General features: G+C 56.5%; 5 protein-coding genes across 5 annotated transcripts; 4 read left to right on the plus strand and 1 right to left on the minus strand.

Moving 5' to 3' along the window:
- Positions 1–5,608: 5,608 nt before the first annotated feature.
- On the minus strand, positions 5,609–7,354 carry VDAG_03224 (uncharacterized protein; the record flags this gene model as incomplete). Its single annotated transcript, XM_009657089.1, has 1 exon — positions 5,609–7,354. The coding sequence occupies one exon, from the start codon at positions 7,352–7,354 to the stop codon at positions 5,609–5,611; it is 1,746 nt and encodes a 581-aa protein (XP_009655384.1).
- A 1,356-nt stretch (positions 7,355–8,710) lies between these two features.
- Positions 8,711–9,771, plus strand: VDAG_03225 (peroxisomal multifunctional enzyme; the record flags this gene model as incomplete). Its single annotated transcript, XM_009657090.1, has 3 exons — positions 8,711–8,830; positions 8,904–8,952; positions 9,011–9,771. The coding sequence occupies 3 exons, from the start codon at positions 8,711–8,713 to the stop codon at positions 9,769–9,771; spliced, it is 930 nt and encodes a 309-aa protein (XP_009655385.1).
- Positions 9,772–10,055: 284 nt separating this feature from the next.
- On the plus strand, positions 10,056–12,161 carry VDAG_03226 (tubulin-specific chaperone E; the record flags this gene model as incomplete). The annotated part of the gene is made up of 3 exons (XM_009657091.1): positions 10,056–10,227; positions 10,286–10,709; positions 10,776–12,161. 3 exons carry the CDS (start codon positions 10,056–10,058, stop codon positions 12,004–12,006), a joined length of 1,827 nt encoding a protein of 608 aa, XP_009655386.1. The 3' UTR covers positions 12,007–12,161.
- An 80-nt stretch (positions 12,162–12,241) lies between these two features.
- Positions 12,242–13,430, plus strand: VDAG_03227 (uncharacterized protein; the record flags this gene model as incomplete). The annotated part of the gene is made up of 2 exons (XM_009657092.1): positions 12,242–12,589; positions 12,711–13,430. 2 exons carry the CDS (start codon positions 12,242–12,244, stop codon positions 13,428–13,430), a joined length of 1,068 nt encoding a protein of 355 aa, XP_009655387.1.
- A 771-nt stretch (positions 13,431–14,201) lies between these two features.
- On the plus strand, positions 14,202–15,188 carry VDAG_03228 (pyridoxal reductase; the record flags this gene model as incomplete). Its single annotated transcript, XM_009657093.1, has 1 exon — positions 14,202–15,188. The coding sequence occupies one exon, from the start codon at positions 14,202–14,204 to the stop codon at positions 15,186–15,188; it is 987 nt and encodes a 328-aa protein (XP_009655388.1).
- Positions 15,189–15,276: the final 88 nt, after the last annotated feature.

A 15,276-nucleotide genomic window follows, 5' to 3' on the forward strand; every position in this document is an offset into this window, starting at 1 on the left:
AGTGAAGAAGAGAAGAACCGTGCGATGCGTGACGAGGAGTAGCCGTGCCGTTGACTCAATTCCTGTCTAGCCGATTGACTTGGCAGATGCGGACGAAAAGATAAGAGGCGGCAAGGCACAGACTCTGAAGGGACGACTGAAGGGGTGCGGATGTTTTTCTCAGGCCAGGAAACAGGGCGAAGAGAAAGTTCACGCCAGGGTTGTTGACTGCCTCTTGGATCCAGGCAAGTTGTGTTGGACGGGGCGGAAGGCACACAATAGGTGGTGGGCAGAACACCACTGAAGCATGGGGTAGGTGGGTTCACTTGCACTTGCACCCGTACTGTGAGTGTGAGGTAAGCTAGGTAACTCGGCTCTATCATCAATAATTAACCAGCACCTCGCAGCTAGCATCTAGCACCACCACGACCACCACCATCCTTTGGCTAGAGGCCGGGACGAAACGGCAGCGCTGGCACTCACTGGCTTCGCCTTACTGACATTAGGTAGGTACCCACCTCGTTCAGTCACCCCCCATCACAGTGCCTGTGGGGGGAAGCCGTCTGTTGGCGGTGTCTACAGTGTGAGCAGCCGCGGTATGAGCGGGGAAGGAGCATATTTCCACCCAATGAGAAGACGGAGGCTGCTGCGACACCTGGTAGCGGTACATGCATGACACGCCCATCTCTTATGCAATCCTCCGTACCCATACCAGATGCAGCTTAGTCGCTGCGCCTTTGCCTGGATCGCTACCATGCAAGGGGATATAGATGGGCAGACTGTGCCAGTCCCCAGTCCAGTCGACCCCATTTTCTTCTCGCACGGAGGTTGTGTTGTTTATTATCTCCCCATCGTCGAATGTTTGTATACAAGAGGCAATAGCCTTGCAAGAGCACTTGCGCAGTCTATGTGAAACCGTAGAAACGAGCCTGGGATGCAAAGGACCTGAGCCACTGATTTTGCTTTGTTTCGCTTTGCTTTCCCTTCTGCTGACAGGCAAGTCGCATATGGGGTCTGGTCTGCGTCAAGCACTCAAAGAAGGTCCGTGAAGGAAACAGACAAAAAGGAAGGGAAACGCCCAGGGTACAGGGCAAACAATCCCCGTCCCTCGAGTCCCTTCCGCGAAAAGAGACCGTGTTGGCTTGGACGCCAGGCAGGCTGGTGCTCGCAAGATATCGTGTGTCTCTCTGTTCTCCCTCCACGTCACCCAACCCAGACCACTGTGTCGTGAACTTCATGTGGATGAATACGTGGTATGGCTTGGGTGGCAGCTCCTCCATCCCCTCTCTCTTCGCCTGTCCCGTCGCCAGCCACACACACACGCACCCCCAAATCCAGAAGAACATGCCAATCGAAAGTCTGGGCAGCATCCGACCCTCATAAGATTGTGGTCAGAAAGTTCACCATCGCATGGCAAAGCCTCCCACCCCCAAAGAGCCCCTTCGGAGAATCTGCATGACCGATAGTACTCCATGAGTTGCCATCGGTCTGTGAGAGAGACCCCTTGGGACAGATCGACCACCAAAGCATCGATTCCTTGGCCCCGCCATCGTGCACACCCCCCCATCCGTGGCCTCTCGCCTTTCTCATGCTGCCGTCACTGCAGACATTGGACGCATCCTCGGTTTATCGAGGCCACCCCCAGATAGAAAGACCACCAAAATGTCGAAAAAGGACCCTCCAAGGTCTCGCTGACTACTAGGCTGCGCCGGCAGAGCCGTCGTGGCCAACGCCATCCTGGCCAGGCGGCATCCTTCTGCTGCATGCCGAAGCCCTCTAGCCCCAAAGTTTACGTCAGGTTGTAGTGGTTTCTCAACCCCTTGGCCGTGTCGACGAACCCGAGCGTAGACCTCGACACCCTATCGTACATGTAGCTTGCCTTGCCATTTTTACTCTCCCGCTTGTTCCCGCTTGTCGTAGGCTGGAACGTCTCATTCGACTCTCATTCGACAGCGCTCTGCCCATGAGCACCAAGCCGATGTACATGCACACGCCGTGGGTCCTGTAGCACGTTCTGCAAGCATACTGGTGTCGTTGGTTCTTGTGCATGTGCGTGTGTGCATGCGACTGTGCTCCTGTTGAAGTATCTAGGTACCCAAGCACTCTCCTTACAACCTCTCCCCCGCACATCACCATCACGGCACCACGGCATCTTCCATCAGACCCCCAATACCCATCAATGGTCGGATGCGGGTTCCTATAGACTGCCATCTGGTTTCGATGTGCTTGTGACGCATGCCTCTCTTTGCTTCGATTCACTTCCATCATGACGCGGCAAACCCGGACACAAACGTACGAAGCCACATGGTTTGATTCATCCGCCATGGTCAAGACACAGTCGCTGCCTGTCATACTTGCTCACCTGCAACATCCATCGGCAGCCATCCAGCACGTCCGTCTCGCATTCGCACCTACAATAGGTGCGCCGTCGCATTGTCAAGGACATGGCTTGTTCGGATCGGGGAAACGCAACCCGCCTCAGCGATATCGGGTTGCCAAGTCATCATTTTGAGGGGGGGGGGACTCGATCGCCAACCAATGCAGTAAGTAACAGCCACCGGGCACAGGCCAGGTCATGTCAGGGAAGGTGGGTGAGTGAAGTGCGAGATGTGAGGTGAGGTGCGCTGAAGAAAGCCAGCCATTCATGGCATCACAGCCACTACTGACTTCATGCAAATGCGACCTACCTCCTCCCTATTGACTGTTGCATCACTGAGAACACAGGGTCGAAGGACTACATTTGTGTTTCGTCAAGATGACAGTCTTCCAAGTTTATCTTTCGTTGCTGGCTGTGCCGCAACTCCGTTTCCACGACAAACCTTGACAAATCGAAGAGAAGAGCGCCGCCGATGACAAAAGATCACGAACATCAATGCTCATGCTCCGCCATCATAGGGATGCATCCTGGTGGCTCTCTGCCCGACGCAACGCAAGGAGTCACAGTCCACGACTCTGTAGTTGCATTCCCAGTCCTTGAAGATCGCCCGCAAACTTGTATCGATGGCAGATTGCAACGAGACTGACGCTGCAATGTCCTGATTATGCCATCGCACACTGGAAAGGTTCTGGTCGAGGGTCTCAGCTAAAACCATAGACATCATGTCAGCCCCCCCTGTTCCGTGACGATTACACAACCGCAACGGCCGTTGACAATCGTGGAACGCGAGAGGCGCCGTTGCTATCACCAAAACCCAGAATCTGTCAGCCCATCGAAAAAAAAACATGCTCCGCCCGCTGTTGCAACAAGCACCCTGTAATCATCGGCGCACTCGATCGACCATGGCTCGTCGCCCAGCATGTCCTCACACCACCATCTCACGAGCCGTGTTCTAAGCCACCACCCTGCACCTCTGCCTACCATCTGATTTTCTACGGCAACGCCATCGCATGCAGCTCGTGCATTGGCAATGGCACGCCACTGTCAGGTAAGTCAATCTTGCAAGGTTGTCTGCCAGCTGCAGACGTGGCTGTCGAGGGTGTTGGTCCTTGCGACCCCATGATGTCCTCATGAATGCATCCCAGTTGCGTCTGGCCAATCGGGGAAGCTATGACGAGAGCAGAGGCTTTAGTCATTGCACCTCTGTTTGGAGCACCCAATCGACGCATCCCAGGCCGAGATGCGCGACGCAAGATCCAACCTCGCTCGCTTGTCCCCGTGCCCCGAGGGAATTGGACGCTGCCATCCTCCTTCTTGACCGCCATCCCTCATCGTACCTGCGGAAAGCCGGTCTAGCTGAATGCCTGCAGCTTCGCTTCACTCTCTGTCCAGCAACCTGTGCCGCTTGGCTCGAGTTTCGACACCACGGTGACCGACACGCAGTCACAACCTCGCACGGGATGTGCTTTGGGGTACTTTACCCACCCTCGATCTGTTGTTGGCTTCCTCATCAAGAGCCTAAACCATGAAACCGAGACTCAGCAGCACCACAGCCCCCTGTGACATGGTGTCGACTACTGCGCCTGCCGACGTCTAAGGCTCAGCCGCTGTGAGCCTGCGGCAGCGCTAGGCTTGTTCCCCCTCAGTGCTTGGGCAAGCCAGCTCCTCCACCATTCCACTTTCGTCGCCAACTCGAGTAACGTGATCACTCCTGAACGTTGTTCGCGAGTCAAGATGCGCGACTCCAGACTATCCCATTGGAAACTCAATTCCCTTCTCAACTGCGGTTTGTGGGTACAGCTGGCAGTCTGGCGGAGAGCATGCCACAGACGCAGGCGGGCAAAACTCCTGACAGCTTTTCTGCGTTTCTCCCGTCCGTACGGACAAGCTGCTTCGTTCATGGTCTCGCGATTCGATCGGGTTTACCTAGACCTCCCATTTCCCTCCGTCCGGGTGATCAACTAGTTGCCAATTCAGTGCTAAATCGCCGGACCTGTCTTGAGAGACGCTTCCCCCCCCAAGATCTGCGCCGTTGAGATCGGCATGCCTTCGGTAATAGAGGGTCAGGTATAATGGTGGCTGGCCCGGCTGCCCACAACATGGGAGCGTCCCCGCCGTTTCGTGTAACAGCGCTGAGGCCTGACTTTGCCTTGGAGCCATGGACTGAAGTAGTGATGGGTCGTCACCCGACATCTCGTGCCAGAACTCCTCTGCTGGATCGGCTTCAAGCTTCAGGAGTTCGGGCAGCCGATCACGGGATTGTTCGCTCAAAAATAAAGAGCCCCTCGACAGTGGCACAATGGTGGTCGATCGCGACTGCGCCATGACGAACAGCACAGAACCTCGTCACCTGGATACGTGCGAACCTACAAGACCTGCAAAGACGAACAGATCAATTGGCCCAGTGTTGAGGATCTGCCTATCCATCATTCCATAACGTTATGCGGGGGGAGGGGGGGCTCTCCCTGGAAGTGCCAGTATATTGGATCGGCACGCCCTCTTGGGAACTGCTTCTGGTACACGCAAACGGCTTCCTGCACGGTCTGAACTGCCACCAGCGATGAAAAGGTTCATGGTGTCTGGGTGTTCTGAAACGATTCGACCTATCCCTTCCCGGGTGGATTCCAGCACAGCCTCTGCCCATGACCTTTTTTTGTGAGAGTAAACATTACTGAATACTAACTTCATGGCACTTCTTTTGGGTGTGAATGTTGGGCCTGACCGCTTGGTGGCGTGGACGTTGTCACTTTACGATCTGCGGGCCAATCACCTTTGTATATCATGGTAGAGAGAAAACGGGCTTGTCCAATCCTTCGCTGATCCCAGAGGCCCCATGGAGTATGCACATGTGGCTAAGCCATCTTGTCATTGTCTTGCTATTCTGTCTTCTCTAGGGCCTGCCACACAGTTTGAATCACCTTAGGCCGGAAAGCTAGCCAGAAGCACGCATGTCCTACAATTGTGCTTGTGTTGTGACCTTTCCAGGCAACTCCTATTCTAGTGTACAGAGCCTGACAAGCAAACAAAGCCGGCTCTGCCTCCCCATCCAGCTGAGAAGACAGATTGTGTATCGTGACTTGGGTGTCAAGCACTAGGGGAGCACATTTCCTCTGCAGTGAGCCCATTTGACCTATGTGCAGGCAAGAAAGAAATAACACGAATCAACACGACCGAGCCAGCCAAAAGCATTGCCCATGCGTCTCAAGGAATGTTCTGCAGCAAGGTTCTTACACTGGCTTGACCAGAGCATCTCTAGTCAAGGTTCATGGCGCGCCGCCACTCAGTTCTCTCCTGAGCGAGGACCTCAGCATCCTTCTCCAACAGGACCTTGAATCTCGCCGCCCTGGCTTGTTGCTCGCGAATCGAAGCTGGGCTGTAGAAAGCGGCGGGGACGAGGTTGGAGGGTGCCAGCACGCGGACGAGCTCCGAGGGTTGGCTGCCCGTCAAAGGCAGCGTAGTCGTGGGGCGGATGGCGACAGGCGTAGCGGCCTTCGCGTTGGATGGAGCGATGGGGCTTTCGGTCGTGGCGGTCTTGGTCTTGCTGCCTTTGGGCCGGCCACCTTTGTTCTTGCGGACAACCTCGGCGGGAGATTCGTCAGCCGGGTCAGAGTGGCGCGTGGTATCATCGGTGGAGCCGATACGCATGGTGATGTCGGATCCGCCATGGGAGCGGCGATGTTCGCTGCTCTCTAGACGCCAGGTCTTTGTGCTGGCTTTCGGGTCGGGGGTTGCAATTTTCGGGATGGCATCACGGCCGTCAGTGGCGTAGTCTGCTGAGTGGAAAATCGGGAGGTATGGGCGCCGAGGGCCGCTTTCGTGATGCTTCCCAGCACCAGGGTCGACAGGAGCCTGGATCTTGATTCCGTTGCGAACACTCGTTGGCGTTGCTTTGTCAGAGGTCTGTTCATAGTGGCCTGGAAGCGGGACGGAAGAGATGGACTTCAGAGGAATGTCAGGCCGGGGGTAATGAGCTGGAATGGGAACAGCAGTGACCCGGCGCACCTCAGGGGCAGACTTGTCCTCCGAGTCATCGGCCTTTTTCTCAGTAGACCGACGGCGACTTTTACTGCTCTTGTGCTGCGAGGTGGCATCCTTGGTACGTTTGCGTTCCTTCTTCTTCTTACTCTTCTCCCGCTTCTTCCTGGCCTTCTTCTCAGCAGTGGATTCGACGTGCTTCTTCGAGCTTTGAAGTTGGCTGCGTGAGTAGTCCTCCTCAACGTCGCTCAAGCACTGCGCTGTGTCCTTGCTGTGTTTAGTCCTGCCACCACTGACATATTCATGGATGTCAGAATTGTGGAGTTCTTGACCCAGGCGGGATTCGGACAGACGATTCTTCTGCACCTTCTGCATGGGAACAGGAATAGGGACAGGGCTCTCGACGGTGTTGTTTTCGCCTTGCTTGAACTTCTTTGAAGACGGTTCATCGTCACCAGTATGCCTGCGCTTCGACTCGTTTTGGGCACGGCGCTTGACTGACGAATTCGCCTTGCTCAGAGCGGTGTCGTTGTTGATACTTCCCTCGTCGTCAGAGCTAGGGTCTGACGAGGACGTGGTGTCATCGTCAAGTGTGGAAACCATGCGTAGGCCAAGGTGATTCTTGAACCGCTCTCGAAGCTCGTGAAGAGAGACCATGTTGTAGTGAAGCGTTTCAGTGGGCTCAGCAAGCCATAGCTTCTCGGCCTCTGTGACTCGGCTGTTGAGCCTTTGCATCTGGTGACGCTCCGCGTCCCGGAGGTCGGAGGCCGCAAGGACGAGCTCGACCTGGGGCTCGCCGCCGTTCTGGCTCTTACTCTGAGCTGCCCGGGAGATCTGATGATCCAAGTCGTCGCGACGGCTGATAAGAGTTTCAGTATCATATGCGAGAGCCAGACGCTCCTTCCTGAGCTTTTTGGCGTTGGCTGGAGTCTTGTCGTCTTTCGGGCCAACGTTGGCATTGCCAGTCATCTTGGCATCGGGGGCCACGCGTTTGACACCCTGAAACGATTTCGACTGAGACATGGTAGAAGGTTAGGCAGCAGCCCTTACAAACTGGGAGTGGTAGCGGTAGCACGCGTAGAGTGGCGATAGTACTCTGGCGTAAATTTGCGGAAGGGGGGATGTAAGATGGAAGGTGAGAAGAGTGAAGGCGAGGATGGGAGTTGCGTTTGTCGTGGGAACTGAAGGCGACGCGGTACGTGGTGAAAGACCTCAGAGCCTTGTTGCTAAACAAGCAGGCTTGGAAAACAATGGAAGCCTACCATAGGATGATGTCGTTAAAAATCGGGCAGGTAAGTGTCAACTCAACGCCCCGGCAACCAGGCTCCTTCCTCGCCAATTCGTACATAATGTATCCGATGCCAGACAGCTACTGCAGCCAGTTTTCGGCCAGTGAGCTGTCCAACTCATCATGCCTCGGCCATCTACCTAGGTACCTATACGTACAGTAAAGAAATTGTTCGTGAAGAGTTCTGATCTGCCATATTCGCATGCATCTTTAGCAAACCATCCCACGATCACCTCGCTGCACTCTCAGGACTGAGCATAACAACAGCGATGAAGGAACCGGCATGATTTCTGTACTTTTCAAGAAGAAAGCTCGTCAAGACATGGAAGAGAAGCATGATGACCGATGCCAACAGAAGGCTTGACGAAGCATTTCGACCTTGACGGAGATGCAGGGGCGCCATCGTCACCGCTATGGACATGATGAGGAGATGGAGTTGAGCACCTGACTAAGCATAGAAGACCAAGGTGTTCCCCCGTCCCCCGCACTTGTCTCCCGTTCACTGCAGCCGCATCTGATAAAATGGTGGAGGGTGTCGCCGCCTTTGGCTGCAGTGCTCATCAGCAGGTGATCCTACTCTGGTATTGCGTGTCCATGTGACCCAGTTTGCGCTGAGATCTTGAGATAAAAGGTAATTCAGCGAATGAATCAGCCATATTTCTATGAATTCCATTCAGATAAATTGTATACTTCATCGACGTTGCATCGTCAAGTCTCGACACTGATTTGTGTCCCCTTCCCTCGAAAACGATTGCTCTTTGACCGAAGAAAAGCAGCGAGACGCTAACACAGAACAGCAAGCGGGGCCGGCCACCAAAGTGGTTACCAGCACCTGGAACCTCGGCACTGTTTGGCGGGAGCTCCCCCCCCCCCCCAGGCGTCTTCCCCGACAGCGCGGATGCCGAACCACAACTCGGAGCTGCAATAAAGACGTGATACACCCCTCTTTCTCTTTCTCAAGTCTGCCTCGGCTCGTCGTCAGCCATCTACATATCATCACAACCGCCACGCTTATCTGTTTGTCGGAGCGTGCGAACATACCTCCCTTTCCCAATCACCACCACGCCACCCCTCCCAAGAACCAGTCCACAATGAGCGGCCCCGGCGTTGGATTCGAGTATCCTCCCCAGGAGATCTCATGGCTGCAGCGCGATGTGCTGCTCTTTGCCAACACCATTGGCGCCACAGTCGATGAGCTTCACTTCCTTTACGTACGTGTGCCTCCAACAGCCAGCCAGCCAGCCTTACTGCCCTTTCGTGCCGACAGCTGCTAACAAGCCGTAGGAGCTTCACCCCAAGTTCGCCGTCTTCCCTACCTACTCCCTGATCCTCCGTAAGCTCCGACACGTCCGAAACATCCAGACGACAATCTAACAAGAAAACCCCCTTAGCCTTCAAGGGCAATTCGCAGGAAACGATCGACTTCTACGCTGCCCAAAAGGCCGTCGCTATTCCTGGCGTTCCCGAATTCGATGCCCGTCGCGTCGTCGACGGCCAGCGCAAGATTGAGTTCTTCAAACCCCTTCCCACATCCTCGGTCGGCCGCAAGTTCGAGGTCCGCACCAAGGTCCTCGGCGTCTACGACAAGGGCCGCCCCGGCACCGTCATTGAGACGCAGACAGACATTGTCGACGTCAACTCGAACGAGGTCTACTCGCGCGTCGTCGGCTCGGGCTTCTACATCGGCCAGGGCAACTGGGGCGGCCCCAAGGGTCCGGCGACGGAGAACTTCCCGCCGCCCAAGGGCAAGGCGCCCGACGCCGTGCTGACGCACCAGACCAACGCCCAGTCGGCGCTTCTGTACCGCCTCAACGGCGACTACAACCCGCTGCACGCGACGCCCGAGCCCGGCAAGAAGATGGGCTTTGGCGGCGCCATCATGCACGGCCTGTACTCGTGGAACGCGACGGCGCACGACCTGCTCAAGGCGTTCGGCGGCAGCGACCCCGCCAACATCAAGGAGTACCAGGCCCGCTTCGCAAGCCCCGTCATGCCCGGCGACAAGCTGTCGACGAGCGTCTGGAGGACTGGCGACGTCAAGGATGGCTGGGAAGAGATTCGCTTCGAGACCAAGGTTGAGGGCGGCAAGGTTTGCCTCAGCAACGGTCGTGCTCTGTTGAGGGTCGTCGGCGACGGCAAGTCGAAGCTGTAAAATGTAGCTGTGAGATTATTACAATTTTTTTTTTTTTTTTTTTTTTTAGCTGTATGCATGTCACGAGGCAAATTTGGGATGATTGACTGTTCAGCATGTTGCTGACCCTGTGCAATGGTGTGGTGCTGTGAACTGGAAATGATTTGGCCGTGATGCCGCCTGTTCGTGACGTGTGGGGCCACCTGAGCGTTGCGTGACACCTGCGAAACGAACGCTTCGTGAACGAAACCCACTCGCCCGAACTTCAGATCCTCGATTCCCATCTCACAACTCGCTGTGCTCTCATGGCCGAAACCCACCACCTCGGCCAGAGGCTTTCCTATGATGGCGCCCTGTGCACCGTCCGCTACATTGGTGACGTTGTCGGTACGACCGGCACCTGGCTCGGTGTAGAATGGGACGACCCCTCGCGCGGGAAGCACGACGGACACCACAAGGGCGTCCGCTACTTCGACTGTAACTCACCTCCCTGCACTCTGTCTGTTATCTGGTCCAGTACTACTCACGCATCTAGGCCTCTCACGATCGCGCTCTGCCGCCTCCTTCGTCCGGCCTTCCCGCCGCGCCGACAAGCCACAGAGTTTCGTCGCTGCGCTGCTCGAGAAGTATGCCACGGCGCCCATTGGCGATGGATCCAACGTGACTTCGCCCTCGCGCAACCCGGAGATTGACATCATCTTCTTCGGAAAAAAAGTTGCTGAGGAGGTGGGATTCGACAAGATCCGGCGACAGCTGTCTAAGGTTGAAGACCTGAGGATCGTCATCCTGGATGGCATGCGGATTGCGTGGGACGTCATGTTTGAGGATGGCGGTCGCGGAGTCAAAGACACCAGCCCTTGGATTTTCGAGCTGGATCTGAGTAGGAACTTGTTTGAGAGTTTTGGGACCGTCGTCAGGATCTGTCGAGAGTTGGAGGGGCTGAAGAGTCTGCGGCTCAAGTACGCTTCCACTGTCCTTTTCGCCTACGATGCCTTTCGAGAGCCATGACTGACTTGGACTCGCAGCGGCAACCGATTCCAGATTATCCACCCAGAGTCGGAACCTACGGCCAGGAGTGCCCTCGAAGCCTTCAAGGAGGTCAGGGAGCTCGAGCTCGAAGAGACCCTGCTTTCCTGGGAGAGCATCTGCGAGATCGCGTCGAATTTCCCAGTCCTCGACCGGCTCAGTGGCAGCCTCAACCACTTCACTTCAATTCCCGAGGCCAATCTTTCTACCTTGGTGTCGACTTTGACGACCGTTGACCTCGAATACAATGAATTTACCTCCCTCGCAGACATTGCCCCCCTCGCCTCCCTTAAAGCCCTCCGAATCCTGCATCTCAAGGGCAACAGCATCTCCGCCATCCGAACGCACCCGGACGCGCCGCCGCCCATCTTCGCGCCGTCACTCACCTACATTGATGTCTCTTACAACGCCATCTCCTCTTGGTCCTTCATCGACGCCCTGCCGACATCCGCACCGAGCCTCACAGCCCTCCGCCTCTCCAACAACCCCCTCTGGGCGAACCCCGTCCCCGGCGCCGCGCACCCCGCAGGAGACGATCACGACGCCGCCGCCAGGACAACGGACGAGGCGCACATGATCACAACGGCCCGCCTCCCCTCGCTCAAGACGCTCAACTTTGCCACCATCACGCCCCAGGACAGGACGAACGCCGAGCTCTTCTACCTCTCGCGCATCGCAAAGCAGCTCGCCGCCGCGCCGGAGGAGGACGAGGCCCGCGTGCTGGAGCAGCACCCGCTGTACGCGGCGCTGTGCGCCGCCTACGGCGAGCCCGACATTGTGCGCCGCGACGAGGTGGACCCGTCCTTCCTGGAGGCGAGGCTCGTGCGCGTGCTGTTTGTGCCCGGCGCTGGCGTGGCGGCGCAGAAGACGGGGACGGAGACGGAGACGGAGATCCCCAAGTCGTTTGATGTGTACGCTGTCAAGGCGATTGCGGGCCGCATGTTTGCGGTGCCGCCGCTGGCGATCAGGCTCGTGTGGGAGACGGGGGAGTGGGATCCTGTCGGCGGGTTTGACGAGGAGCTCGGCGATAGCAGTGATGAGGAGGACGAGGGCCTGGAGGCCGACCTGGCGGTGGAGATTGAGGCGGCCAAGGGGTTTGGAGAGGATGTTGAGCTGAGGAAGGGGGGCCGGTGGGTGAAGAGGGAGGTTGAGCTAGCGGACGGGCCCCGGCAGTTGGGGTTCTGTGTTGATGGGCTGTCAGCAAGGATACGGGTGGAAACTCGGCAATAGAGCGTCTGTTTGGTTTGCTCCCTGCTGGAAGCGGCTCACCGTACATGATGGCGGAAAACTTCATGGTGGCACAACCGGGAACAAACTTGAATGATGATTATAAAATGCGTCTGCCGGCTCTGCCGTGGCGCAGAGAAGGGCGGTTTACTTCCTTGAATTTTCTTGATCATGCTCGCTGGAGGCTGTATATTTTAGACTTGTTCATGCTATTCCAATCAGACACGATAAGGACATCATGTCCAACGCAGAGCCTCGCAGGGCCCCATGGCATCGTCGACCCAGGGTTGGCCTCCGCCACTCGAAGCACAACCCACGAAACGCGGCTGTCTCCAATGGGGCTGTCTTCGACTTGACACCCGATACTCGAACAGACAAAGCCCACAACAAACCAAAAACGACACACGCTGCAAGTCACCAGGCTCAAGACCGCAAGGCATCTCTCGAGACCCCCGTACTACAAAAGCCGCCCTCTCGGCAGCCCACACCGACCCTTTGCAATAAGCCCGTGCCGGGAATCATCGGCATAAAATCTGCTCTTGAGGAGGATGAGGGCCTCGATATCGACGACGAGGCTCCGTCCCACGTACTTTCTCATGCGCCCTGGGCCAGGCCACACCCGATTCATCGTGCCGCTGATCCCTCTTGATCTCCTGCCGGAGCACATAAACATTACCGGACTGCCGCGATATTTGTCACCCGCCCAGACCAGCCGCATGTCCAGCGTTGGCACATACGCAAAGGCAGAGAACACGCCTTGCTACAAGCTAGACATAGGACAGCCCACCGACCCCGACGAAGGGCTCAGAAAGGAAACTTCTCAGAGTGCCAACGCCAGTCCGGCTCTCGGGCCAACTGAGGGGATCCCTCACATCGGCCCCAATCCAGTCGTCCCTCCAGGAGGCAAGCCCTTGCCTCCTTTACTCGCGTTCGAAGCGGTCACTGCCGCCACTTCAGCACACCACCACCACCGTCACGCCCAGTCGGCGAAGCCAAAGGCAGGCCGCGGGTATTACTGTCGTCACTACTGCCACCATGGGACCTGCAAGTGGGGATCACGCTGCCGTTACCAGCACATTATGCCGAGCACGTCTGCGGGACTGGCGGAGGTTGGACTCAAGGGCTTTCCGGCTTGGTACCGCGCTGTGCTGGCCAACCTGCAAAGTGCTGGCAGAATGCCTTACCATCACGGGATGCAAGCTGACAAAATGGAGGGGGGTGAGAGAGGAATATGGGAGGGACAGAGCATGGGGGAGTGCCAGACTAGAGGCAGAAATGTGGACGTGGAGAGGGCACTGGCGACGAAGAGAGCTGAGATGGAAAGATTGGAGCGTTTGAGGCGGGAGGCGAATGGCTATTGTGCTACGAGCGTCGCAGAGACGGGGCAACAGAGCCTGGCTCGGCAGAGACTGGTTGACTTGGACTAGAAGCTGCCACACACGGCCACAGAAAGGGGGCTCAAGTAACTTGGACAGAATCATAAGCTGTGCTACCCTATAGAAATCATGCTGGAAAGCTTATCGTTTCGGGCTGTTGATACTAATATTGCTGTGAACGGCATCGAGCCTCGTCGTATCAAAGCCGCCGCTTATGCCCGCCCCCATCTCCAAGCCGGCGCACCCCTGAACTCAATCCCTTGTGGCCCGTTCTGCCGGCCTAGCGGCTACCGAATCGATATGTCCGGGAATCAACGGGTTTTGTTTGTAATCTGATCATGTCGTGGCGTGTCGTCATCCTCTCTTCAGGCCAGTGGGGTGTTTCAGTAACAGTGCACAATGGAGTTTACCACACCAAGGACGTTTAAGTCCGGGGCCTCCGACGCGGATCTAGGGCAGTGTCAACCAAACCCGACCAGCCTACTCGGCCGGCTGCCGGCGATTAAGTATTGGGCGGCCGTATGACGCACATGAGCAATGAAACATCTCGATGGTGTTGAGGCTTGAACGGAGGCCGGAACTAAGAAGTAGTGATGAGGGTGGTACCGATATTTTGTATGGGAGAAACGCTCCATCTATGCAACATGAATTTGATGTCACATTTTGGTGGACCTCCCAGGATCAGTATAAGAGGTGCTAAACCTTCTTTGATTGTATGCTGTGCAATCGACATCAGTCTTCTACAGCTCATTCCCTGCACGTTACTCAACAGCTGAATATTGATTTCCTCAACGAGCCTTCATAGCACCTAGTAGTCACACCATGCCTCAACTCGTCGGACAAGAAGTCGGCCCCCACGGTTTCGGCCTCATGGGCTTCACCTGGCGTGAAAAACCCATTGGGGATGAACAGGCCTTCGAAGCTCTGCGCGCGGCCATCGCGAACAACCTGACGTTCTGGAACGGCGGCGAGTTTTACGGCACACAAGAAGCCAACTCGCTCACTCTCCTGAATCGATACTTTGAAAAGTACCCCGAAGACGCAGACAAGGTCGTTCTCAGCATCAAAGGTGCCTTCTCCACGAAGTTCGGACCCGACGGCTCGCCCGAGGGTATCCGTCGCTCGCTCGACAACAGCATCGCCCTACTCGGCCCTCGCAAGAAAATCGACATTTTCGAGTGCGCCCGTTGCGATCCTAACACGCCGCTCGAAGTCACACTCGGCGTTCTTGACAAGGAGTACGTTCAGACTGGCAAGATTGGCGGTATCAGCCTCTCCGAAGTGTCAGCTGCGACCATTCAGAAAGCTGTGAAGATTACGAAAATCGTCGGCGTCGAGGTCGAGCTCAGCCTCTTCTCTACCGACGTCCTCACAAACGACGTTGCTGCCGCATGCGCCGAACACGACATCCCCCTCATCGCCTACTCGCCGGTCGGCCGTGGCTTGCTCACGGGCCGGTTCAAGTCCCGCGAAGACCTGCCCGAGGGTGACGTGCGCCGCCACTTTCCACGCTTCCAGCCCGAGAACTTTGGCATCAACCTTGAGCTCACCGCGCAAGTTGAGCGTATGGCCGCCAAGAAGGGCGTCACGCCCGCGCAGCTCGCGCTCGGTTGGTGCCGCGCGCTGTCGAGACGCCCCGGCATGCCGACCATTATTCCCATTCCTGGCACAACTACGGCTGCGAGAGTCAAGGAAAATGCCAAGCTCGTGGACTTGAGCGACGCTGAGATGGAGGAGATCGACGCAACGTTGGCCAAGTTTGAAGTCGCAGGTGGACGGTACCCCACCGGGGCTCCCGTCAACACCTAAATCATGGGGAAAATGGGAGGGATCTAGATCTTGAGGTGTGGTTAGCGAAATGTCAATTCAATTGTTTCGTATAGAATGTGTGTTTCGG

This window comes from Verticillium dahliae, genomic scaffold (assembly GCF_000150675.1).
Source record: "Verticillium dahliae VdLs.17 supercont1.5 genomic scaffold, whole genome shotgun sequence".
In the NCBI taxonomy this organism is placed as follows: domain Eukaryota; kingdom Fungi; phylum Ascomycota; class Sordariomycetes; order Glomerellales; family Plectosphaerellaceae; genus Verticillium; species Verticillium dahliae.